This window comes from Solanum lycopersicum, chromosome 6 (assembly GCF_036512215.1).
Source record: "Solanum lycopersicum chromosome 6, SLM_r2.1".
NCBI classification, from domain to species: Eukaryota; Viridiplantae; Streptophyta; class Magnoliopsida; order Solanales; family Solanaceae; genus Solanum; species Solanum lycopersicum.
This window is the reverse complement of record NC_090805.1, coordinates 28,294,580-28,319,610: the sequence shown is the minus strand read 5'-3', so window position 1 is coordinate 28,319,610 and position 25,031 is coordinate 28,294,580. Positions and strand designations below refer to the sequence as shown.

The 25,031-nt window shown below is 34.8% G+C and overlaps 2 protein-coding genes and 1 long non-coding RNA gene across 7 annotated transcripts; 2 read left to right on the top strand and 1 right to left on the bottom strand.

Annotated features, from left to right (window-relative positions):
* Positions 1 to 1,846: 1,846 nt before the first annotated feature.
* LOC101259846 (protein REVEILLE 6) lies at positions 1,847 to 10,614 on the top strand. 5 transcript variants are annotated; one of them, XM_069299137.1, is made up of 8 exons: positions 1,847 to 2,132; positions 2,661 to 2,718; positions 4,650 to 4,773; positions 4,856 to 5,032; positions 5,130 to 5,252; positions 7,510 to 7,619; positions 8,475 to 8,534; positions 9,820 to 10,614. In XM_069299137.1, exons 1-8 carry the CDS (start codon positions 1,933 to 1,935, stop codon positions 9,856 to 9,858), a joined length of 891 nt encoding a protein of 296 aa, XP_069155238.1. In that variant the 5' UTR covers positions 1,847 to 1,932; the 3' UTR covers positions 9,859 to 10,614. The 5 variants fall into 5 exon arrangements, with proteins under 5 accessions (XP_069155238.1, XP_004240716.1, XP_010321985.1 ...); XM_004240668.5 differs by having other exon boundaries at positions 4,853 to 5,032; positions 9,836 to 10,614; XM_010323683.4 differs by having other exon boundaries at positions 4,853 to 5,032.
* A 201-nt stretch (positions 10,615 to 10,815) lies between these two features.
* Positions 10,816 to 14,161, bottom strand: HSP90 (heat shock protein 90). The gene is made up of 3 exons (NM_001321563.1): positions 13,679 to 14,161; positions 12,849 to 13,129; positions 10,816 to 12,590 (listed from the first exon to the last, which is right to left on the bottom strand). Exons 1-3 carry the CDS (start codon positions 13,956 to 13,958, stop codon positions 11,037 to 11,039), a joined length of 2,115 nt encoding a protein of 704 aa, NP_001308492.1. The 5' UTR covers positions 13,959 to 14,161; the 3' UTR covers positions 10,816 to 11,036.
* Positions 14,162 to 18,173: 4,012 nt separating this feature from the next.
* LOC138349040 (uncharacterized) lies at positions 18,174 to 20,717 on the top strand. Its single transcript, XR_011221572.1, has 2 exons — positions 18,174 to 19,913; positions 20,066 to 20,717. It is a non-coding gene; the product is annotated as an uncharacterized lncRNA (long non-coding RNA).
* The last annotated feature ends 4,314 nt before the right edge of the window (positions 20,718 to 25,031 follow it).

Below are 25,031 nucleotides of genomic sequence, written 5' to 3'. Positions count from 1 at the left end.
TGAATTAAATAAGTCTATCATTTAAGAAAAAGGTTTCAATGACATGACATTACAACTAGGAGAGAGTGAAACTGTTGAAGTGTCAAGTATATGTGAAGAAATATAGTGATAGTTACGTAATATTTTGATCCTAAATGAAATATTTCATGGCAAATTCTTAAACTTGAGTGATTATTTAGGGAATTGACTCAACTAACATGCTAATATTAGTATAATAGATTTAAATATGGAGGCATATTTTATTTGAATTTAAAGGATAAAAGGAATTTTTTTTTGGATAAAAAAATATTTATTTATCAATTCTATTAAGTTATTTTAAAATTGCACAAAAAACGGATATATTAACTACTATCTCATATTTGATAAGACATATTTTTAGGTAGAAAGATTACAAAATTGGATTATTCTTTTTTTAGGTTGGAAGGTATTTTAGATTTAATAAGTGAATAGAGTATATTTTAGTCATTGAGTTGAAGAAAGGCAAATTTAAGACAATTTCTATTCAATCTCAATTTATAATTTTGATCATATTTACTGAAGGAATAATTTCAAAGATTATTGTTATGATTTATGTTAAATATCTATTTTAAAAAAATCAATATAAGATTTATAAATTTATAAAATTAAGTTCACGAATTTTGCTTCGCAAATAACCTTTTATACCAAATCATAATATCTATCTTCACCATTCGAAGGATCATTTGGAGAACAACATAATGTTCTTCCTTTTATTTATACATGATGGTAATCATTATTTTGTCATTTGCCGTGTCAGTGTCATTGTTTAATCAAAATAATTATTTTATCATTTTTCAGACTTAGTATATACTACTATCACATTTACTCATGAAAATGGAGCAAATTTGGTAGAACATGGATCATGACTTTTCAAACAAAAATATATTATTTTACTTTGATAATTATTTTAGTATTACTATTGTGCATTAAAACTTAAAGTCAACATTTTACCATATGAAGGCGTTTTAATTTAAAAATCACTGAGACTTAAACATAATATTTTATTATTACAATTACGGAGTCATTAACTCAATATTTTGTCTAGTTAATATAATTATACTTGAATAGACTGTCTTTTTCCTTAATCATAAGCCTAATAATAAGCAAAAGTTGATTGAGATTCACCTTTTGAATAAACTAATTAATAATAATAAAAAAAAGATACAACAAAAATGATCGCATTTAACAAAGCATAACATCAACGAAATTTTGGCCAGCTTGACAAGTAATATGTGATAAAATTAATCTAAAAAGTTAGTGCAATAATCAAAACATGAAAATAACAAAATAAAGAGATAAGAAATAAAAACTTATTTTATTATTTCAAGAGATCTACGAATAATGTTATATAAGCATTAATAAATTTATTATAAATACGATATTAATTATGATAATTGTATGAAAAGTGATAGAAGAAAGTATGGGAGTAAACATTATAATGTAATAAAAGATTTATGTCTAAAGTAATAAACATGACAAGCTAATTCTTTCATAGCACATTTAGATTTTTGAAATTTTTTTATAACTCATATTTTAAATTATTTTAGAAGAAAGAAGACTTATCTTTAACACATTATTTATTTATTAAAGTACTTAAAAAATTTATCGGTACTTACCTACTTTCAACATTTCCTCCTAATATACACTTTTACTTTGTAATAATTTCCTACTTTTACAAATTATTTCAACTCTTGACAATATGTAATTAATTATTTTTATAAGCTAAAATAAATTAATTTTGTTTCATGTATTTGTTTTTATTTGCCAAAAGACAAAAAGAAAAAAAAAAAATATATATATATATATAAAAAAGAGGATAAAGAAAAATTGAAATCATCAACATTTTATGTTTGGCAGGTTGGCAGACACAAAACATCACATGAACCCACCCACATTTTTTTCTACTAGAATCGGATGGTCATGGCCCTTCCTAATCTCGGCTCCTTCTCCAACCCAACTGCCACCGCTTCTGCCGCCGCAACGCCGTCCGCCTCCAACCCGTTGTCTCCTTCCGATGACCCGTCTAAGAAAATTCGAAAACCCTACACTATTACCAAGTCGCGAGAAAGCTGGACCGAACCCGAGCACGATAAGTTCCTCGAAGCTCTTCAGCTGTGAGTTCTGAAGTTAGGAACAATTTCTACTGCTAATTCATTGTGGTTTAGGGCTAAAGGTTTAATTTGAGTTGAAAGACGGGAAGATATTTTTTAATCATTGTCGTTGCTCGTATACTTCTAGGTTAACTAGATTGCTCACGAATGAAATTAAGGACTTCTGAGATTTTCTGTTATACAAGTTTGTTTCTTTACGAGTTCAAAATATGTGTACTTCAGCATATTGTTTCTTCTGCATCTTGTGTTAATTCGCATATCTCAACTACCTATAAATCCCAAATTTAGTGGGGTCGGCCAATTTTCCCCTATATTGCTAGAGGTTTAAGGGAGTTATATAGTCACTTTTTTTTATATCTCAACATTGTTTTGGAAGCTGTTGATCTCATTCTGCTGAAGAAATAGCTTCATTTTACCGAACATGATCACTTTGTTTATTGTCACTGTATTCAGTTCTAGAATGAAAGAACGTTAAGATGTCTCCTTGAGTTACGTTTTCTTGTGCTGATTGCTCATTTTGTTAACATACAGCTTTGACCGTGACTGGAAAAAAATTGAAGCATTTGTCGGATCAAAAACTGTTATTCAGGTAATATTAAGGTCAGCCTAGAATGTGCACATTTTATTAAGTACCTATTCTTTTCTCTGAACCATCATTTTATTTGGCAAATTTAGGTTTCTCCCTCTCTATTATATGACTTGACAACAGACTAACTAGCAACTACCACAAGTTAACTATTTCTTGTCTAATTGTTCATTTTGCAAATATAACATGGCATATAGTTGACAACTGAGGAATAACCTAGTGGAAAAATCTCAATCACAAGATTGGGGTTTGTGTCACAAAGATAAGCATGTGGGAATGTTACTACAGGTATGAGTTATAGGGAGCTGATGCACACATGATCAATTATCATCCTTGAAATTGCTAGTTTTCGTGGGTAAAATGGATAGCAAAGTGACTAAAGAGCCATTTTTGTTGTTTCGAGTACTTGTTAACTGCTTAGGATAGGATGTCCGTGCTTTTCTTTATACTTGTGGCAAGACCGCAAGAGTTTTTGTTTTGAAGTTAGAATTGGTTTTGCTTTTCTATACTGCGGGTGGAGTCACTTGTCATCTGGATTATATAATGACCGGGAAATAAGAAGTACAAAAAAACATTACAATATTGCCAAAACTCTTACAGGCAGAAGGATCTATGTCCATTTCCAACTTCCTTTTCAATCCACATCGGAAATTTTCGGTTTCCTCTACTGGTCTAGTAAAGAAGACTTTCTTTTGAGAAAGAAAAAGTCATTGTTAGTATAGTAAAAAACACTTGTTAAAGTCTTTGTGGCCTTTGACTGTGTTTGTGTACTTGGAAAACTCAAAGTACTAAAGTAACTTTTTCTAATATTTTTTTTTTATGACAAGGGAAACCCGCAGCCGCTACCCTTTGGGTGCGCACAGGGAGCAACTTTTTCTAATATGAGCTTCTGAAATGTGCTTTATTTGGTTTAAGTCGGAACTGACTACCCCAGAATTTTTGGTTTATTTGGTTTGTTTTGTAATTCAACATTCAAACCGAAAATCAAAAGTTATGGGTGTATGGGAGAGTTAGGGTCCACTTCTACTACTCTCCTATCTTGGTGAGCCTTTCTTTTCCATCCCTTAGTTTTTCCTTCTAGTTTCTCCCTTTGGCTTCAACTTATTCATATCATCCAAAGTAGGCTAGATTTATTGTTGGAATGAGCAGATCAGATATATCATGAGGAGCAAATTTCTCACTTCTTTAGCTCTCCAATTTGCCACCAACAAAGGCCTGGTATCTCAGAACCTTCCAGCTATTCATCTGCTTTTATATCTGACGACATTTACTGTTCACCCATCTATGTAAATCGATTTTCTGTTGTGTCGAAATGGCACAAGTAAAAGGATGGATGATGAAGTTTTAGTATGTCTCTTTTTGTGTTTTTTTCCTCTGCTTTATTTAATTATTTTTCTTCCCTGGGCTGGGACAAGAACCAATTGATTTTTCTCTCTCTCACTCAGTCATGTATTTCATTTTCCCTCCTATTTCCATAAGTTTTTCTGTCATGTCTTTATCAATATTTTGACTTTGATCTGTTGGAGAAGCTATGAAGTTGGGCATAGCTTTCCTTCAATTTGTTATCTTTGGAGAAGTATGGTATTCAGATGAAACTTATATATTTTGCAGAATCACAGGTTGCATCTTCGTCAAGGAAGCCAATTATATGTTGCACTGTTACCCAATAGCCTTTCAAACTTAAATTGATCATATTGTTTGTTAATTAATTAGAATCTCAATAACCAAATACGATGTCCTAACAAAAGCTCGATTCACGGCCCAAACTGAAAAAATTGAGTTACACAACTGAATCTTGTGGTGTGAGCTATGCACATCATAAATTAAAAACAAATAGAGCAGAAATGCACCAAATGGATTACTTTTATTTGTTTATACATCAATCTTTGGAGATGTGCTCAGAGGTGTCTTAAAAAGTTTGATCACTTATGCAGATACGTAGCCATGCTCAGAAATATTTTCTGAAAGTCCAGAAAAGTGGAACCAATGAACATCTTCCTCCTCCTCGGCCAAAAAGAAAAGCTGCTCATCCCTACCCACAGAAAGCCACAAAAAGTGGTAGGAATTATTTTGTGGTTTAATTTTATTTACATCAGCTATACATGGAAATAATTGAATTTGCTTTCTGAAATCTCAGCAGCTCCAGCTGTCTCACTGGTGCCTACATCTTTTCAAGCTTCCCTTCCATTACCGGAACCTGGAATTGTAAAAAGGCCTGATTCTTCTTTGTTACCTAGCAATGCAGCCCCTGTTGTGTCTGTGCCGTCATGGACTGACAACTCTGCGCCACCAGTTAGTTTGTCACAAATGAAGAAAGGTTTAGTTATTAAGGGTTCTCTTTGGTTAGATACTGTAATCTCACTTCTATGACATCTTGGGCTCTGAACTGAAGTAATTGACTGTTCTTCTGACAGACAAAGTGAGAGAAACAGGTCAGCCAATCACCAATAACCGTTGCTGCAGTAGTAATGGAAGCACTCCAAGATCAAAATCAACAGTTAAGGTGATGGAGAGGACTCAAGTACCCTCACTGAGAGGTAAGTCGATATTCTGGAGATGCCTATCATTTTGACTTTTAGACTTGAAATTAGACAACAATTTGGGCTGTGAAACTATTATCCTACAATAACATTCCATTATGGTTCTGCACCACCCAGGCTTTGGTCTAGCAGTAATTGGTAAGAGTGGGTGTGTGATATGTGAATTAGGTGCACATCACAGATTTGAACTACTACTATTTACACCAAACATAAAAGTAATAAAGCATGTGTACTATGTTTATGATGGACAATTCCGTTATTCCAATGGACTAAGGAAGAAGAGTTTACCAATTCTCAAAAAAAAAAAGGACCAAGGAAGAAGAAAGGCGGATTTGCTTTGAGACCTTCACAACACACATCCAATTTCTTTTACTGAAAAGGGTCAAGGTTGATAAGAACATTTTGATACATTATAAGAGAGTTACTTAGTGACCAAGTGGAGCTTAGACAACAAGCTGTACACAGAACTTTGACAATGTTCCTCTCAACAATTTCTATCCAAGCCTGTTTCACAAGAATCCTACTTGTAGCACTAAGGGGTCGTTTGGTGTCAGGAATAAAAAAAAATAGTGATGGGATAAATTTTTTGTATCTTGTTTGGTTGCCATTTTTGAGATAACTTATCCCACTATTTATATCATAGTGATGGGATAAGTTATTTTCTTGATGAAAAAGTGATGGGATAAGTTATCCATGGTGGGATAAGTTATCCTAGGATAGCTAACCCTAGGGTGTTCCCAACCAAACCACCCCTAAGTTCTTAACTTGGCCAAAATATTGCAAATTGGAAAGTAAAAGAGATGGGATAAGGTCATAAAGGTAGATTGACCTTAATATATGTAACAAGACAAGTGAAGACACACTTGGAAGAGAATGAAGTTAAGCAGCATCTTTCCATGTGATAAGAACATCCCAGAAGTTGGATTTTGCCTTGCGTTTTCCCTTTATTCTTGTTAAATTATTTGCAATCTTTTTTTCCAGCTTTGAAATCTCAATCCTGTTGAATCAAAAGAGTTCGCTTCTCTTAAAAATCAAGATCTAATTGCTGAAACTCTTGGTAAGGAATCAATATGCGATTGGACAAGTCTTGTTTTGTTCACCAACCACTATTGTTGGGCGCTGCCATTAGTCTAATTCCTGTGAAGGGTGATAAAGCTGTATAGTAAATCTTAAAAACGTGACCTTGCCAAGTTGCAGTTAAATCATGATTCCAATTGTAGTCGATATACAGAATATCTTCATCTCCCTTCTTATAAAGCTCTTTTTAAAGTTCTCAGCTTCAATCAGTGTTATTATGCTTGCACTGTCAAATCAATTAAGCTATATTCTCTGTATCTAATTTACATAAGTTATCACCATCCTATCCTCTTTTCCTTGCCCATTGAAGAGTGCCTTCTCTTTTATCCAGTGGACTGCGTCGTATTGTTTAAACCTGTAACCTTTCCCTCCATTTTGTTTGTGAAAATCACAGGCCTTAATATCTCTTTGTTAATTGATAAAAATCTGCAGTTGCAAAGTCCTCCTTATTATTCTGACTTCTGAATGAGCAAGTTGACATGCTGATTTTTATGCATCCCTACGTGTGTTTGTGCTTCTTGTCAATTGTGATCCAGAAAATCATGATGGAGGTCTCAAGTTCGAAACCCCTTGCCAGTGAAAGCAAGGGGTTTGCCTTCTGGGTCGAGCTCGTCACACCAGGCTTGCTTAGTGCGGGTTACCTCTCCTATGCGGTTTTGCGAGCTATTGCATAGGAGTGGGGTTTTTACCCTGTGCGCACCCAAAGGGTAGCGGTTGCGGGTTTCCCTAGTCATAAAAAAAAAAAAAATTATTGTTGGTGAAACTGACATATAGTTTTTCTTGAACTGTAGTTTGCAGTTCTCCAGAATTTTCTCCTATGTTGGTGATTTATCTTTGGAGTTTGGATGGCCAAATATGACTTCTGGACCTTCTTTTTCTTTGCAATTTTCTTTTAAAAGAACATTTTATCTGCAGCTATGGTCCTTGCTGCATTTGATGACTTCTTGGCATAGCCTGATTTGATGCTAGCTAGATCTAGATTTGGTTTACCCTATGCAATGTTATCCTTTGCTCTATTCATTGATAGTATTGCTGTCATTCTGCAGAATTAATTTTTTTTCTTCGTAAAATAGGATAAAAATTCTCTTCTAATTTAGATGTTATTTTAAATAGAGCTGGTACTTTAGTTTGATATTTACTACACTAATGCTGCTGTAAATTCTTTTTGTATCTGCAGTTCTGCCAGACTTTGCTCAAGTATACAATTTCATCGGCAGTGTATTTGACCCTGCTGTAACTGGACACTTGCAGAAATTGAAAAAAATGGACCGGATTGATGTCGAGACGGTATACACTCCATTCTGTGCCGTTTCATTATCCTGTGGCTTTAATCCTCTTTCTTGTCTTGTTTGCCTATACAACTTGAACTTTGTCTTCAGGAGTATTTTCAAAGATAAAGCTTCTGTAAAGAGGGTGTCTCCTGATCTTTAATTATTGTATTTTCTTAAGGACTAATTCTTCCAATTTATATGTCACTGCATACACGGAGGATTTGTTCTCATCCTCTAGTCAACAAACGCCTTTCTCATCAAATTTTAATGTCTTCTTCCTGGCATTGACTTAGGAAGGGAAAGGATGGGTTGAAAATTTCTTCAAATTGCTACGAGTAATTCCTCTTTAGATAGATAATGGGGGGAAAGATATAGGGGCTGCTTTACTCCTTCGTATCCCTGCCAGTGCCTGCTCTTTCCCTGCAAAAGGTAGGAGTAGTGAATTTATGATTGTCATAAAATATAATGTTCAATATTCATTTGCTTAGTAAATACTTGCTATAGTGTGTTGTTAACATGTATTTAGCCTGTGGGCATTCAATCTGGATGCTACACTTTGAAGGAAGAATAGAAATTTAGCAACACTTGAATCTGGTAATTAGAATTTGCACTGTTGCATATGGCAATAAAGGATGTCTTCAACTATAGAATGCACCCGATAACTAAATCCACAATACGCTGATCCCTTCCCATACCCCACCCAAGTCTTTGGCCCTTAAAATATATCATACACATGTAGATATATGTTTTCAGTTATCTTAAAATCATGTTTACCATCTAAAAGAGATTAGTTGTATGCTCCTCATTGGAGTTGGTGACTCGAGCATTTAATTTGAGATTTAGATAAACTTTCTGCTCGATTCTTGTGCAGGTGTTGTTGCTGATGAGAAATCTCTCTATCAACCTTACGAGCCCTGATTTTGAGCATCATGTAAGTACGATGTGTTTTTCACATTCTTATTTCTGATGGCTTTTAAATGTTTACTTAAGCTTTCGGTTGGATATAGCTTCTTCTGGTTCTTTTGCCATTTGGCTGGTTGGTCTGAAATTAGTGAAATCTGCAGTTATTGTTTTCATGTATTTTGTATTTGTAGCATTTTGGTGACATGGCCGAGTGGTAAGGCAGAGGACTGCAGTTCTTCTGCTTTTACCTCTTGGTGCTGACCCAGGAGGGCGAAGAGAGCACGAATGTGGAGGTTAGATAGTTGGGAGGCTGGAGAGCGGAGGTTGGTTTTTGAGATTGGGGAGGGGGAATTGGTAGAATTTTGGAACATTAGAATCTTAGGATAGCTATATATACATGTATCGCATAAATCATCTTTAAGAATACTGGTCTCACATTCTCGGAATCTCTTTCTTCTCACTGGTAGAAGACCTCTATGATCTCTGTTGGAGATTTACGTCGTTTCCGTTTACTGACATACTGCTTTTTATATGTAACCCACTCAGTCAAAAACTTTTGTTCTTTCCATGTTCCAGTAGATTTGATTTTCTGTTTCAGCTTTTTTCTGGTGATTGTTTTTACAGCACCATACTTCTGATGACTGATCAATTACTTCTTATGTTAATGCACCCTCTTTAGATCTAACTGTTTCAGCCTTTTCTGGTCATTGTGAAGCGTGATTTTCACAGTTAAGCTTAACCAAATGTTTTGCAAAGGAGTCGGCAGTTTTATGATTTAGAGTAAAGGTTTTCAGTTTTTGCATACGTATGGTACTTTCTGTGTCCTAATTTATGCACTACTCTTCCTTTTTACCCATAATGAGATTTACCAAGCAAATATCTATTCAACTTCCATACATTAAGGACCATTTTGGTCATGTTCTCGTTCCTACAGCACGACGTCTCGTATTTATACAAAATATTCACACTTGTCTTGGGACTTGCACTTCCTTATGATAACTTGTTCCAGAAGCATGAACCTTCTGGTGCGTTGTCTGTCAATATTCCAACTATCACTGTATAAGCTTTTCTGGTGTCATTCCAGCCCAGTGGCTTTTTTAAAAATTATTTGCTTGATTTAAAAGAAGTTTGTGTACGGGTTCAGGAAGTGTTAGGCTGTTGTATTAGATGTATCAGTTTCATATGGGAGAAGTATTTTGCATATAAAGGTCAGCCTCCTAAGGTGTATCCTTACTTGTCTTGAGCATTTCCTCCCCTCTTGTCTTACTTGTCAGGGGCATAATTATTTTCTAGTTTCCATCTCAAATTGATAGTTGACTGTTGATGCAGAGGCAGCTTCTTTCATCGTATGATATAGAAATGGAGAAGCAGTGCAAATAAAATCAATGATAACCTAGTTTAAAGTGATGCTCAGTTCGGGTATTGTGTACAATACTCTTTGCACACTGTTCCTATTATCCTTTGCTCGAGAGTATTATTGTCCCGGTGAAAGCCATATCCGAACTGCTTGGGAACAAACGCGGTGATCACAGGATGCACATGTAATAATACCAGAAGCCTGTGGTTTGTTTGATAGCAGCTGCTATGTCAGATTCAGAGTTCTTTTTGCTTGTGGAGTTCATATTTGTGTACATACTGTAAGATATGAAGAGAGATAATAGTTGTTATGCAGGAACTTAAATATATAAAGCTGGGTTTATGTAAATTCAAGTTTTGACAGACTCCAGCTTCTGCAGTGTTGGTAATTTTTTCATGGCAAATGCAAATGCTTCAACAAATGAAGATCGTTGATTTTCACTGGTTTTTGCTTCCCTTGCCTACTGTTGGACTTCTAAACCGGTGGATTTTCGCTTCCGTTGCTGCTTCCTTCCACGTGTGCAAGTTTTCCCTGCCGTCTGTGAACTAAAAGTTCCGTAAGCATTGGAAAACTGTGAAGGCTTTTTTTGCGTTCCACCTAATCAACTGTATCAAATAGCAGTTAATCTTTTTATTTGATATATATTCCCGCTATTCCTAATTACTGTTTTTTTTAAAAAAAAATATTTCAAATATGTAATTTGCACTCTTCACATTTTCGCAGGAAGTTTTATTTTCTCTCTTACGCCTGATTCCAAATGTGCACTCTTCACTTTTTCTCAGAAAGTCTCATTTTCTCTCTTAAACATCGTTCACCTGACTCCTGCGCGTGTTTGATTGAACAAAGAACAAGATTACAAGTGTGAATAGGCTTGGTTCAGATGAAGTTTCTGTAGAAAGGTAAATGTTGTCTGACAAATGAAAGTTTATTACAAAGCTAGACTAGAATGATATACGGGTTTCCAATGAAAAGATTAGCATATCATAAAACAGATTAATGTTCCATTAATTTGTACGATCCTAAAATGATATACGGATTTGCTGCTTACACAACATGACACTACTGACTCGGAAGAACAAAACAACACAGTATTCAACAGAAAGGAAAAGGAAAACAACTACTTAGGGTATCAAGAAACTCAATATGAACCGCATATAGATGACGCATAATGCCTTAGTCCACTTCCTCCATCTTGCTTTCCTCACCAACATCCTCCAGAGGAGGCATATCATCAACATCCACACCAGCTTCCTCTTCTTCGTCAATGCTCAAACCCAACTTCAGCATTCTATGAATTCTTGCAGCAAATGTATTCGGGTCATCAAGACTAAAACCAGATGTTAGCAAAGCTGTCTCAAACAGCAGCAACACAAGATCTTTCACCGACTTGTCATTCTTGTCAACTTCAGCTCTCTTCCTCAACTCCTCCATAATGCCATTATCAGGGTTGATTTCCATTGTCTTCTTGCTAGACATGTAAGAGCTCATGCTATTGTCCTTCAAAGCTTGAGCTTTCATGATCCTTTCCATGTTAGCTGTCCAACCATACTCACCTGTCACTAAGCAACATGGAGAATCAACAATCCTATCAGAGACTACAACCTTCTCAACTTTGTCTCCAAGAATGTCCTTGATGACCTTGCAAAGGCTCTCAAAGGATTGTTTTTTCTCTTCCTTTTTCTTCTTTTCTTCTTCGCTCTCGTCATCGAGCTTCAGTCCCTCCTTTGTAACAGAAACCAGTTTCTTACCATCATATTCCTTCAGTTGCCCAATAGCATATTCATCAATGGCATCAACCATGAAGAGTACTTCATATCCTTTCTTCTTTAGGCGTTCCAAGAATGGTGAATTTTCAACTGCCTTTTTGCTCTCTCCAGTGATGTAGTAGATGTCTTTCTGACCCTCCTTCATCCTGGTTACATAATCTTTCAAACTTGTCAGCTCATCACCACTCTTGGTTGACTGATATCGAAGGAGGTCAGCCAACTTAGCCCTGTTCTGGCTATCTTCATGAATGCCCAGCTTCAAGTTCTTTGAGAAAGCCTCGTAGAACTTGTTGTAGTCCTCCTTGTTCTCTGCAATCTCATTGAACATCTCAATACATTTCTTCACGAGGTTCTTCCTAATGACCTTGAGAATCTTGTTCTGCTGCAGCATTTCACGGGAGATATTGAGGGGCAAATCATCAGAGTCAACAACACCCTTCACGAATCCAAGGTACTCAGGGATAAGTTCCTCACAGTTGTCCATGATGAACACCCTCCTGACATAAAGTTTGATGTTGTTCATCTTCTTGCGGGTGTCAAATAGATCAAATGGAGCCCTCTTAGGTACAAAGAGGATTGCCTTGAATTCAAGTTGCCCCTCAACAGAGAAGTGTTTGACTGCAAGGTGTTCCTCCCAATCATTGGTCAGGCTCTTGTAGAAAGCCGCATATTCCTCCTTAGTAATTTCTTCTGGTTTGCGCAACCAGATAGGTTTCTGCTTGTTAATGAGCTGCCACTCATGAGAAACCTCCTTGATTTTCTTCTTCTTACCTTTCTCCTTCTCTTTATCCTCATCCACTTCCTCAATATCACCCTCTTGTTCTTTCTTGGGTTCATCATCTTCATCATCACTGATTTCCTTCTCAGTTGTCTTCTCTGTCCAGAGATAAATTGGGTAGCTAATGAATTCAGAATGCTTCTTCACAAGGTCTTTGATTCTCCTTTCCTCCAAGTACTCCAACTGCAAGTACCAATGCAAGTTAATTACAAATAAAATCAAAGAACTGATGAACGCCTAAGAAAACTTAATTGTACGTCAAACCAAATTAATTAAACTACAAGAGAACATTAACAAGAACAAACAACAGTTTTCAAGAGCACATCTTAATTTTAATTTCGAAAAGTTAACAGTCAATTTGGTACGGCTACGGAAAATTAGCAGGTTCTTATTTATTGCTTCTGTGCACAAATAAAACAGAAATTAGAACTACGAAATTACCTGGTCTTCCTTGAGGAAGAGAGTGATTTTAGTTCCTCTGCCCAATTGCTCTCCATCAACATCCCTTGTGACAGTGAATGAACCACCGGCTTGTGATTCCCAGATATACTGCTCATCATCGTTGTGCTTGGTGGTTACAATAACCTTCTCTGCTACGAGATACGCAGAGTAGAAACCCACACCAAATTGTCCAATCATGCTCACATCAGCCCCAGCCTGTAGAGCTTCCATGAACTCCTTTGTGCCGGACCTCGCAATCGTACCCAGATTGTTAACCAGATCTGTGCAACCACAGAGAAAACAGAGGTCAGTACCATTTCTCGCCTAAATCTGTAGAATCTCTACGGCATATAACAACCTAATACAACTCAACCATAGAATCACTTCATACACAACTATCAGAGACGAACCTAATCCTAATTTAGTTAATTATTCAACACACAGATAATATAACATTCGCAGTCATTTTCATAAATTCAAATCCAAATGAAGGATAACACATTAATCTCCAACGCCAACAAATATATTTACACAAGTACATTACATACTTATCTATGTAGAAGCGGATCTACAATTTAGAGTCACGAGTCCATGTCTACTGTTTATTATTATGATTTTACACATATATTTATGCTTAACCTCGAAATTTATGGATTCAATTGAACCTGCACCTAACATATGGTATATCCGCTCCTGTATCATGCATTAGAGATCTTTCAGGAAAAGCTCATATAGGAAAATGCAATAACAGCAAAAATCAAGCAGATAAACCTCTGTAATGGAATATAGTGAAACTGATGTATAAAATTGTGAGAAGCAAATGACATTACCTGCTTTAGTCATGCCAATACCGCTGTCAATAATGGAGAGAGTTTTATTCACCTTGTCAGGAACAAGGCGAATAAAGAGTTCAGGCTGCGCATCGAGTTTACTCTTGTCCGTCAAGCTCTCGAACCGGATCTTATCCAATGCATCAGAAGAATTGCTAATGAGTTCACGAAGGAAAATCTCCTTGTTACTGTAGAAAGTATTGATGATCAAACTCAACAACTGGTTAATCTCAGCCTGAAAAGCAAATGTCTCTGCCTCAGCCATCTGCACATCCGCCATTGATGCTCAAAGCTCAACAAAACCAAAAAAAAAAGAAGAAAGCCGATAAAGTGAAAATGAATAAGAAGTTAATGGTAATTTGAGAAAGAAAACTTGTGAGTTGCGATTTTTGATGAGCTAAAGCATGAGAGTTGAGGGTTTATATACGAATGCATGAGATTCTAGGTCCTTCTATTAGCGATGAAGTAGGAATGCAATACTTGCTTCTGGAGTCTTCTACGTTCTGAACCGGATTTTCGCGTGTGAAATGAAAAATAGTATGGGTAAAATGGTCTTTTTTGTCCAGTTAAGACATCTGGAATGTTCTTCGCCTGTTCCTGACACTTCTACTGAAAACATTTATTAACTTTTGTCTTTATTTTATTTATTCATATATATCATGATTATTATATTAAAAGGTACTAGTTTAAGAACTTGGTTGTAAATAAATTAAATATTATTTTTACAGAAAATATAAAATAATAGTTATTTAAACATATAAAGGTTAACAACATTTTTTTTACCATCACAAAACTTCAGTAGGTCCAACGGTTCGTAAGTTATCAAAGTTTGAATTATGAATATAGTATGAAATCCTGCTGATTTCTAATGGATGTCACACAGCATGTTGCATTTCTCATCTTCAACCTAAAATCTAGATTTAGAAAAAAATAAAACTTACTAAATGGTATTGAACCGTTGTCAAAATAAAAAATAATACTTAATTATCAATACAAAAATTTTATTTCTTCAATATTAGATTTTTTTTTAAACCAGGGGTGTAGCTATCCTTTGGCTAGAATGTTCCAATTGGATACCCTTCATCTGAAAATTACACCGTATTTATAAGTAAAATCATAAGTTAAATGATTAAATAACACATTTTGGACATTCTTGAAAAACAATAAATTTTTTCTAGCTTAGTGGTTTCAATCGTTCAAATCTTGCTAAGTTCTTTGCAACTTACGGTGCAAATTCTTTCTAAATATAACTCGTTTGATTCTAATCTTTATTTTTCATTTCTCGTTGTTGGTCATTAGAGGTTTATGAAATCTTGAAGCGTAAAAGTGATTTCACTCTAAACTGAAATATCTCTCCTTTTCTTTTTTGTTGTTTCACTTTCTATCAGATAAACATAAACATTATAGCTAAATATTATGCAGTTTGATTTTAAAATTTTTAGTATATTTAAATTTAAAAAAATTAATCATTAATGTTATGTAGTTTGATTTACAAAATTTAAGTATACTATCTTTAAATTATTTTTACGATGTCTGAAATGTTTGCCTCATATTAGTTGATCACTTATTAAATGAGTCAATGCAAAATAATCATAAAATTTGGCTAGAAATTTAAAAAATTTATACCCTTTTTTTATTTTAAAATAAAATAAATTGATTTTTTCCATTATTAATTAATGTTGTTAAAGTTAAAGAGGTAAAAATATTACAAAAGGTAAAATAAAATAAGTATTATTCTGGCAAAATTCTGGACGGGCAAAGTAAAAGAGAGTGTCTATATTGGCTTAAAAGTTGATCAAACCTACTTTTAAGTCAGTTTTTGATTGTTGAAAGTGTTTGTCAAATATAAAAATCACTTAAAATCGATCAAAAATGACTTCAATAAGTTAGGAATTATTTGACAAGTTCAAAAGTGACTTAAAATAAATCAAAATTCAAAAGTAGGGGGAATCAAAAGTAGGTTTTCCCCTACTTTTTTTTTTTTGACCTAAAAGTCATTTGAATTTGACTTTTTATTTTTAACTTATAAGCTAGTACTTTTTTTAAGTCAATTCAAATGAGCTCTAACTTATTTGCTCAAACACCTTGGGTTCTCAAATGAAAAAATTACATTAATGGGTCGAAAACTCAAAATGATTACTTGTTCATGTCTTGATCCAAAGTAATTTATGATTAAGATTGATAATTTTTGCTTAACTGACACTAAATCAATATATATAAATTTTTTTTTGACTAGTGTGTTATACTTGATTACCAATTTTAAAAGTATATGTTATAGTAAATTGTATTGTTTATTTAATCAAAGACGTGAATAATAACCTTAGCAAAAAATAATATTGTTGATTCTTTTGTGAATATTTAATGTGGATTGTTATCTATATATCTCTTATTCACGCAAACCTATGAAGATGGTGAATGAATATTTTTGTTAGTTAAATACAACAAGGTATATTTTTATCTCTTATTAGCTTTGTATTTTTCTTGTCATCTAACCGTATTTGTTTTGAATGTGCATTCCATATCAAATTGTTTAGATATCATATGAATACGTGAATGGAACAACAACATTTTATATATTCACATATTTTCACATTTTTTAAAGAAAAAATGAAAACTCGGAACATTTTAAAAAATAATATATTTGAAGTTAGAAGAACTTGTTAAATTGATAATACATTCGTGACTTATATAATACTTTAATTTAAATATAAATACCTATCCAAATATAATATATATTTGCATTAGTAAAAATATTTATCTCATAAAACTAACTATGAAATAAATAATAAAAACTAAAGTTATACAAACTGCAACCGACATTATTACAAGGTCATATAAACTTTTCTTCGTAAAAATAGTGAAATATTAAGAAATAGTACATAAGTAAAACAAAAGAGTAATATTTATAGTATTCCCTCCGTCCCTTTTTAATGTCCATTTTTCTTTCATACTTGTCCCTAATTACTTGTCCATTTTGACAAATTAAGAAAGAACAATTTATTTTTTACTTACTATACAATTACTTTGAAAAATGTAGATTTTTTCATCTACTTCATAATTAATAGGGATAAAATGGTAAACTCACTACTTCATTAATTTTTTTCTTAATAAGTGTGTCAATTCAAAAGTAGACAAGTAAAAAGGGAAGGGATGGAGTAATAACATGTTGAAGCAAAGTTTATGAGAGTTTAAATCACATAATTGATAAATAAAATCATTATTTTGTCTTGAATATTAAAAACAAATCGCTACAATTCTCTAAATTTTGAAAAAGTATACTTAGAAGCATATATTTACATCTCAAGAGAAATTGTTGACAGAAGCAAATAATTTAGACTACATCATTTTAACTTCATATTTTGGAATATTACATACTAACGTTTATTTAAGCAAAAAATAACAATAATTATATCATTAAAATTATTCTCCTAAAGTACTCGAGATTATGGAATATATCATTTTAGGATAGAACAACTTATTTCATTAGAATAGTGGTATCTTATTTACAGTCAATAAAGGGTAGTATGATTAAAAGTTTTTTGTGCCTTATTTGAAAAGTTATGACCTTTTCGAAAAGTCACAACCCTTTGAAAAAGCACAATCCTTTGGAAACACAACCTTTTGGAAGGAGTCACAACTCATAGAAAAATCACAATCTTTTGAGAAAAGTCACAACTCATTGAAAAAGTCATAACCTAAGTTAGGGATACTATAGTATTAGCATTCAATTAGGAGTTATATAACATATATATATAAAGTTTCATTGACGAATATGTAATTTTTTACAAGAAATCTGAATGATACCAATACATTATATTTATACTACTTTAGTATCAATTAAGCGAAATTACTAGCTTTAATGATATCAATATATTATGTGATACTAATTCAGTATCAAATAAGCGAAATTAATTGAGAATACATAGTATAATTATTTAATAGAATATAAGAGTAAAAGATATATATTATAATTATTTTATTTATATGAGTATTTTGCATAGTTTTTCGAGAAAAAAAACATAAGTAGACACATTTATGTAAATAATAGTTACATATATATGGCAGTATTCAATGAATAGCATTTATGACAATTTAATATTTACTTCCTTAGTCATTTTGTATTTTTAAAAGACCGTGTTAAATAAAATAGAGATTTAAGGCACCATGAACTGTTCAGTTCCTTCTTTTAAGGGCCATGAACTGTTCAGTTTCTTTCTTCAAGGTATAAATAACTGTTCAGTTTCATAAGAACGATATTACATTAGTTGTGCCTTTCTTCTACTACAGATCAAGCAAATTACACGACTATAGGCATGGAAGAAAATATTGCAATTTTAGTTCAACACAACGATAAATGGGATATTGAACACAATTACAACAATTTGATAGTTGATGGTGTGATAGTAAAAGTGAGTTCAAATCTAGATACCATCATTCATGAAATGACAAAGATACTTGGGGTTTATGCTTCAACCAATACAATGGAGATTAAATATTCTGTGATGCAAAATTGTACTCCAATGAAGATATCAATGATAGGAGTTTGAGATGGTATTTGAATTTGAAAAGAAAAAGTTCTTTCACAGATTTTCCATTGTGTATAACATTGAAGGAAAAAAACGATGACGGAATTTTGTCAATTTCAAATATTGTTAGTTCAAGTTCTAATTCTACGCATGATATGCAACTGGTAGAGCATGTTGAACTTACTCAAACAGTAATTCCAATCAACAACAATTACTCGCGTGATCTAATGGATATTTATGAAGATGGTATAATCAACAATAGAGTTCATAAAGACATCAAAAAAGGTCAGTTTTATTTGAACAAGGAGACACTTCAAGATGTTTTAAATCACATTGCCATCAAGAAAAAATTTCAGTTCAAAGTTAAGCGTTCAAGTACAATGAGGTAATAAATGAACTTTTACAAATTAACTTTGCAACCTCTGTTTATGTGTATACCTCGTTGATAATATATTGTGTACATTTTATATTAGTGTGATCAAAGCATCAACATCCGTTAATAAAACATGGTTTGTTTTGCAGTATTCTTTGCATAAATTCCTTCTTTCAGGAATAAAACCATATAATAGTCATTTTCCAAATTGTTCCACCAGCTTGACTTTGGTTTTATTTGTGGTCTCCTTGCAAAGCTTTTCATCTTTTTAATTATAATCCACATCCATAGAGTTAGTGTTGAAAGTAATAGGTTGGCAATGTTAAAAGACATTTTACTTGTTTCCTAGATAGAAACTGATAGTTATATAATAAATAATAAGAGTCCATGGTAAAATCTCAAAAATGTCTTATCATGTATGTGGCATATATAATATATTTTTACAACTACTAAATTTTAGAATTCTTAATCATAATGATCCTTGGAATGTTATTCCATAATAGATTACAAAATGATGTCAATCAATTTTGCAAGTATTGTCTTGTTTGTGTTGATGATCAGTGTTCATGGTATTTTAAGTCTTCCAGCCTTAATAATTCAAATATATTCAAGGTGAGAAAATTTTACAATGTTCACACATGTGGAAATGAATCAAGATTTTTTTCACAACGTCATGCTACTTCGAAGTTTGTTGGAGGATTATATCGAGCAATATTGACAATCCTACGACAATATATACTCCAGCCGATATACAACGTGACATTAGAAATCAATATGCCGTTGATTTGAACTACATGAAGGCTTGGAGAGCAAAAGAAAAGGCACTAGAGATAATAAGAGGTAAACCTAAAGATTCATATGGAAAGTTGTCTAGCTACTTGTACATGGTTAGGCATACAAATCCCGGATCCGTCACAAAATTGGAAAAGACAGACGATGGACGTTTTTCATATGCATATGTAGCTCTTTACGCCTTAATTAAAGAATGGAAGTATTGCATGCCTGTTGATGGTAGTTTCTTAAAATCAGCCTACAGGGGAACAATTTTGACAACTTGCACGCAGGATGCGGCAGGTTAGTTTAATTTGAATATTTATTGAATATTAAATGAGTTTAGGATAATTTTTTCATGAATGTTACATACATATTCACATTATACATAGTTAGTTATTACAAATAGCTACACATGATTTTATAACCTAATCCATTATATATGTATTTATCAATGAATCAGGTAAAATACTTCCATTAGCTTTTGTTGTAGTCGATTCAGAGAATGATGCATCATGGAAATGATTTTTCGAAAGAATCCGAGAGATCTATGGCATATGAGAAGGTATGAGCATCGTATCTGATAGACATGAAAGCATTCAGAATGCCACTTGATATACCGTGGTTTCACGGTATTATTGATACTTTTTCCTGAAGTTTAGTGTGTCCAAAAGCCTTTTTGTGCTAATTTTTATATAAGTTTCTCCTTATTTGCAGGAAATCTGTCCAAAGATGAATGCGGAGGTTTTTGAGCGAAGAAATGCAGAAGAGACCACCTACGGAGCTTGTGACGGTCCGTAGGTGGCAGCGTGCAGCTGCTGAAGGAAGATGGGGAAGTCTGACCAAGTGTGAGTTTACGGAGTCCATGACGGTCCATCGTGTCTATGATGGTCCGTCCTGCAGGTTCGTCATGAAGTTCAGAGAAGTAGTCCCAGTACCCATATCCTAAGAGTTTAAGTATTTTGGAAGGAAGACCCTCGACGGACCGTTGTGCCTGTGACGATCCGTCATACTTGCCGTCAAGGGTAATGAAGAGAGCAGCAGAAGAAATTGCACAAGTATGGGACAACGGAGTCCGTGACGGTCCATCGTGACCACGACGATTCATCGCGAGGTCCGTCGACCCAGCCGCGTTTTGACAGATTTCCAGCAAATAGAATCCTTGTTTACTTAGGTTTTTATTTTCTATTAATAGTTTGAAAAACCTCGTTTTTGGGGTTAGACTTGGTATTATTAGATGAGACTGTAGATTATTTGGTTAGGCCTTTGATTATCATTAGATTTTTTGTGAGATTCTTGATTACTTTGAGATTCTTGTAAGTGATTGTTGGTGATTTTTGTTGATTAATCAAGCGAACTTTCGGATTTTACTCTTTCTCATTTAAGTAAGTATATAAATTCTTATATCATATATTTGAATATTGTGATTATGACTATGGGTAACTAAACTCCATAACTAGGGTTGTGGGAACGATAGACAAATAATGAGGTAAAACCTAACTAAAATAATAATTCTAGAATAGTGTCTTGCATGTATTGATAATTCTTTCGCTTAGAAGTCTTTTTAACGGATGACCAACGTTAGAACTCGCCTTAATGCTACTTGCCTGACCAAGGAGGTAGATAATAGGAAAAGAATTATCAACATAGATGTAGTATACACTATCTAATAGGCTAGTATTGATTGGTACGAGGTAATAACTTAGTCAAATATCGAATATGATGCTTAATATGAGGTAAAGATAAGGTTTAGATAGCGACACACTTAGCCGGACCAAGGTGCGGAGTGAAATTTTCTAGATGCTGGTCCAAGGATTTAGAAATACATAACTTATCACTTTGCATGCAAGATACTAGGAAATAATTGTTATAGTTAGAATTATCAAGTTATGAACCTGTGGGGAACATGTAAACCCTAGTTACTTTGATTAATTGATTAAACTCCAACATTTAAAGCTTTTAAGTGTCTCTTTCAATTTCGCTAGTTATTTTCATTTATTTAGAAATAGAAACCCCCCCTTTATTATTTTTGCTTTCTGAGGAAGTAATTGACTGAACAATAATAATAGTGGATTGAAGTTAAGTCTAAACTATTTTTCTCGTGGGAACGATCCCAACCTCACTAGTTGGGTTATTTATTTGACACGACCGCTTTACTTCTTATTTGAGAAGTAAGTTTGAGTGTATCAAATTTTGGCGTCGTTGCCGGGGAAAGTAGCTTTTAGATTAACTTAAACTTATTACTATAGTTTAGTTGATATTTTCTTGATTTTACTTGATTTTATTGTTTTTGATTTGTGCAGAACCAATTTCCTTGTATGCCAAATACACGGAGAGGAAGAGAACCCTTGTTTCCCTACGATCACGAATTAGAGCATACACTACGCAACATGAATCGAAACTTGAGAATCAATGATGATGATACAAACCAAAACATCCAGCTCCTGTTGATGTTCATGGTCAGTTGTTACCCGATGCTCTGGTGAACACCAACAGAGGGGACAAAATCCCGCTCCACGGCCCCAAGCATACTACAGAGGCTATAACAACATATCAGACTCTGATGGACCACTTGTCTTGCCTCCTTTACCACCAGGCCATACTTCTGTGGTAACTAGTAGCCTGATGCAAATAATCACTGCCCGAGGTTTGTTTTCAGGGCTACCTTCTGAGGATCCACATGCCCATATAGCTAAGGTAAGGGCAGTGTGTAAAAGCTGTGTAGGGCTTGGACTTAGATGTAATAGGGCTTAGAGTGTTTCCTCTCTCACTGACGGGAGAGGCTGCTATATGGTTCACTGAGCTCCCTTACAACTCAATTTTTACTTGGGACCAACTAAGGGGTGTCTTCTTAGCACGCTACTATCCGGTCTCCAAGAAACTAAACCACAAAGACAGAGTGAACAACTTTGTGGCACTACCAGGAGAGTCAGTTAGTAGTTCTTGGGATAGACCTCGTTCTTGAGAAGTGTCCCAGATCACCGCATAGATGATGAGTCACTGAAGGAATACTTCTATCGGGGACAAGATGATAATAATAAAGCGATGTTGGACACTATAGCAGGTGAATTTTATGGGGTGTCCTTATGCTGAGATTGCTGAAAAATTAGAGAAAATCTCCCAAAATAATAAAGCTTGGAGTACTAGGAAGTCAGATACCGGGAGAAACACCTTCGCAGTGCAGTCCACTCATAACCCAGCCACAAATGAGATTCGTGAAGAAATGTCTCAGATGAGAACTGAGCTTGGGTTGGTACTAAAACATGTCACTGGGGGTGCAAAAAAGATAAATGCAGTCAACTACTTGTCGAAACCACCGCCACCTAATGATGAATGTTATTATGCGGAGGACTCCTATGCAGTAAATGAGCAGATGGGGGTTTCCGACCGAGTGCCCAAGGCTAAAATCAGGATAATTAGCGCCAAGGTCAAGGGAACCAAGGTCGGATCTATGGTAACTACAACCATGAGGGTCATTATGTCCAAGATGGAAACTACAACCGCGACAACAACTTCAACAGGGGTAACTACGGTAACAGAAATGATAGGAAGGGGCCATATGTCCCTCCTCAAAATCGTGAAGTTACTCTTAGGGATGGTGGAGATAGTATGACGCAAGTTGAGGATATGTTGCACAATATGATGAGGAGGTTCGATGCTAGTGATGAGCACATTAAAGAGTTAAGGTGTGATTTAGTAGGTATTGAGAAAAAAGTCGATACACATGCAATATCGATTAAGCAAATCAAGTTGCAAATGGCCCAATTATCTGCGACTGTAAAAACACGGCAACCGGGCACTCTTCCTAGCAACACTGTCCAAAATCCAAAAAATGACGCACACTGTATGGCAATCACCACTCGTGGTGGCAAGCAAACCATTGACCCACCTATGCCGTCTAATGAGGAAAAAGTGAGAAAGGATGATGATAAGATGGTAAAGGGTAGTGGTGAAGCAGAAGAAAGCACTGAAAAATATGCAGAAGTCCCTATGAAGGTAATTCCCATGACTAGACCACCACCACCCTTCTCTCAGAGATTAGTGAAAAAGATCGAGGATGGTAAATATCGGCGTTTTATAACAATACTGAAGAAGCTTTCTATCAATGTCCCTTTGGTAGAAGCTCTTGAACAAATGTACGGTTATGCTCGATTATCAATGTCCCTTTCGAGGATGATGATAGCTTGCAGCATTGTAGTGCTATTGCTACAAGATCTCTCATACAAAAGAAAGAAGATCCGAGTGCGTTCACTATTCCTTGTACAGTCGGGTCATTACATTTTGCGAAAGCATTATGTGATCTGGGGGCAAGCATGAATCTCATGCCCCTCTCGATTTACAATAAGTTTGGGTTTGGGTGACCCAAAACCCACTGCGATGCGGCTACTGATGGCTGATCGAACAATGAAAAGGCCTATAGGGATACTCCATGATGTGCTAGTAAAAGTGGAGTCATTCATATTTCAGGCAGATTTTGTTATTCTTGATTGTGAAGTTGATTTTGAAGTGCCTATTATTCCTGGGAGGCCATTCCTTGCTACAGGTAGAGCCGTAGTTGATATGGAAAAGGAGCAAATGAAATTTTGGTTGAACAATGAAGAAGCGACCTTCAACGTTTGTAGGATCATGAGGGGGAGTGGTGAGCTTCAATCAGTATCAGCTATATCCCACAAAGAAAAGATGAAGAAGGAGAATAAAGAAAAAAGTGCAAAACAAGAGTTTATGGTTGGAGATTTGGTACTTTTAGATAGATCTGGGTTGCCTTGTCTTCCGGGCAAGCTCAAGTCCAAACGGACTGGCCCTAACTTGATCACCCAAGTATTCCCTCATGGAGCAGTTGAGTTAAAAACCAAGGAGGGAGTGTGGTTTAAGGTGAATAGAGAACGAATCTATTTTGGGTATACTGCATCGGTGAATGAAGTGACAAAGACATACCATCTTGATGAAGGCTGAGTAATCAAGTGTCCTCAGTCGTGCCGCGATGTTAAATCAGGCGCTTGTTGGGAGGCAACCCAATACTTATAGTTTTTTTCTTTCTAGTAATGGTAGCATTTTCTACTAATGGGTTTTTAATTTGCAGGCACATCACCAAGAAATTCTGCAGAAAATTACTCTGCAGCAGTCACTGACGGATACAACGATGGACCGTTTCAACTGTGACGGACCGTCGCATGAATTCGTCGTGCCAGGTACATCTTTTTGTTACTTTCAAACTAGGGCACACGCGACGGAACCACTATGCACCGTCACATATGAGACGGACCGTCGTCGTGGATTCGTCGCATCCTTAATGAGGCATACCCGACCCAACCCGGCTGAGGGTTTTAATAAAAGTCAACATTTAAAACCCCCAACCCTTCATTTCACCCCATTCCTTCACTCTTCCTCCTATTTCCCTCCCTTTTCAACTTCCAAAACCATCTCTCTCTTCAATCGATCATTTTCCCCATATTTTCCAAAATACTAAAAGCCATCATGTACTAGTCGGAGAGCTACTGTTGTGGGTGTCTACGTGATCATTAAGTACCCTTTACTCTTGTTTGTCTCCAATTCTCAGGTATGTGTCTCTAATTTCTACTCATTTATATTGCATTTTTGTTTATCAATTAGTATTAGCCTAGTTCTTCTTGATATATTCATTTCTTTTATATAAAATTCTGTCTAACCTAGGTTAAAAATCATC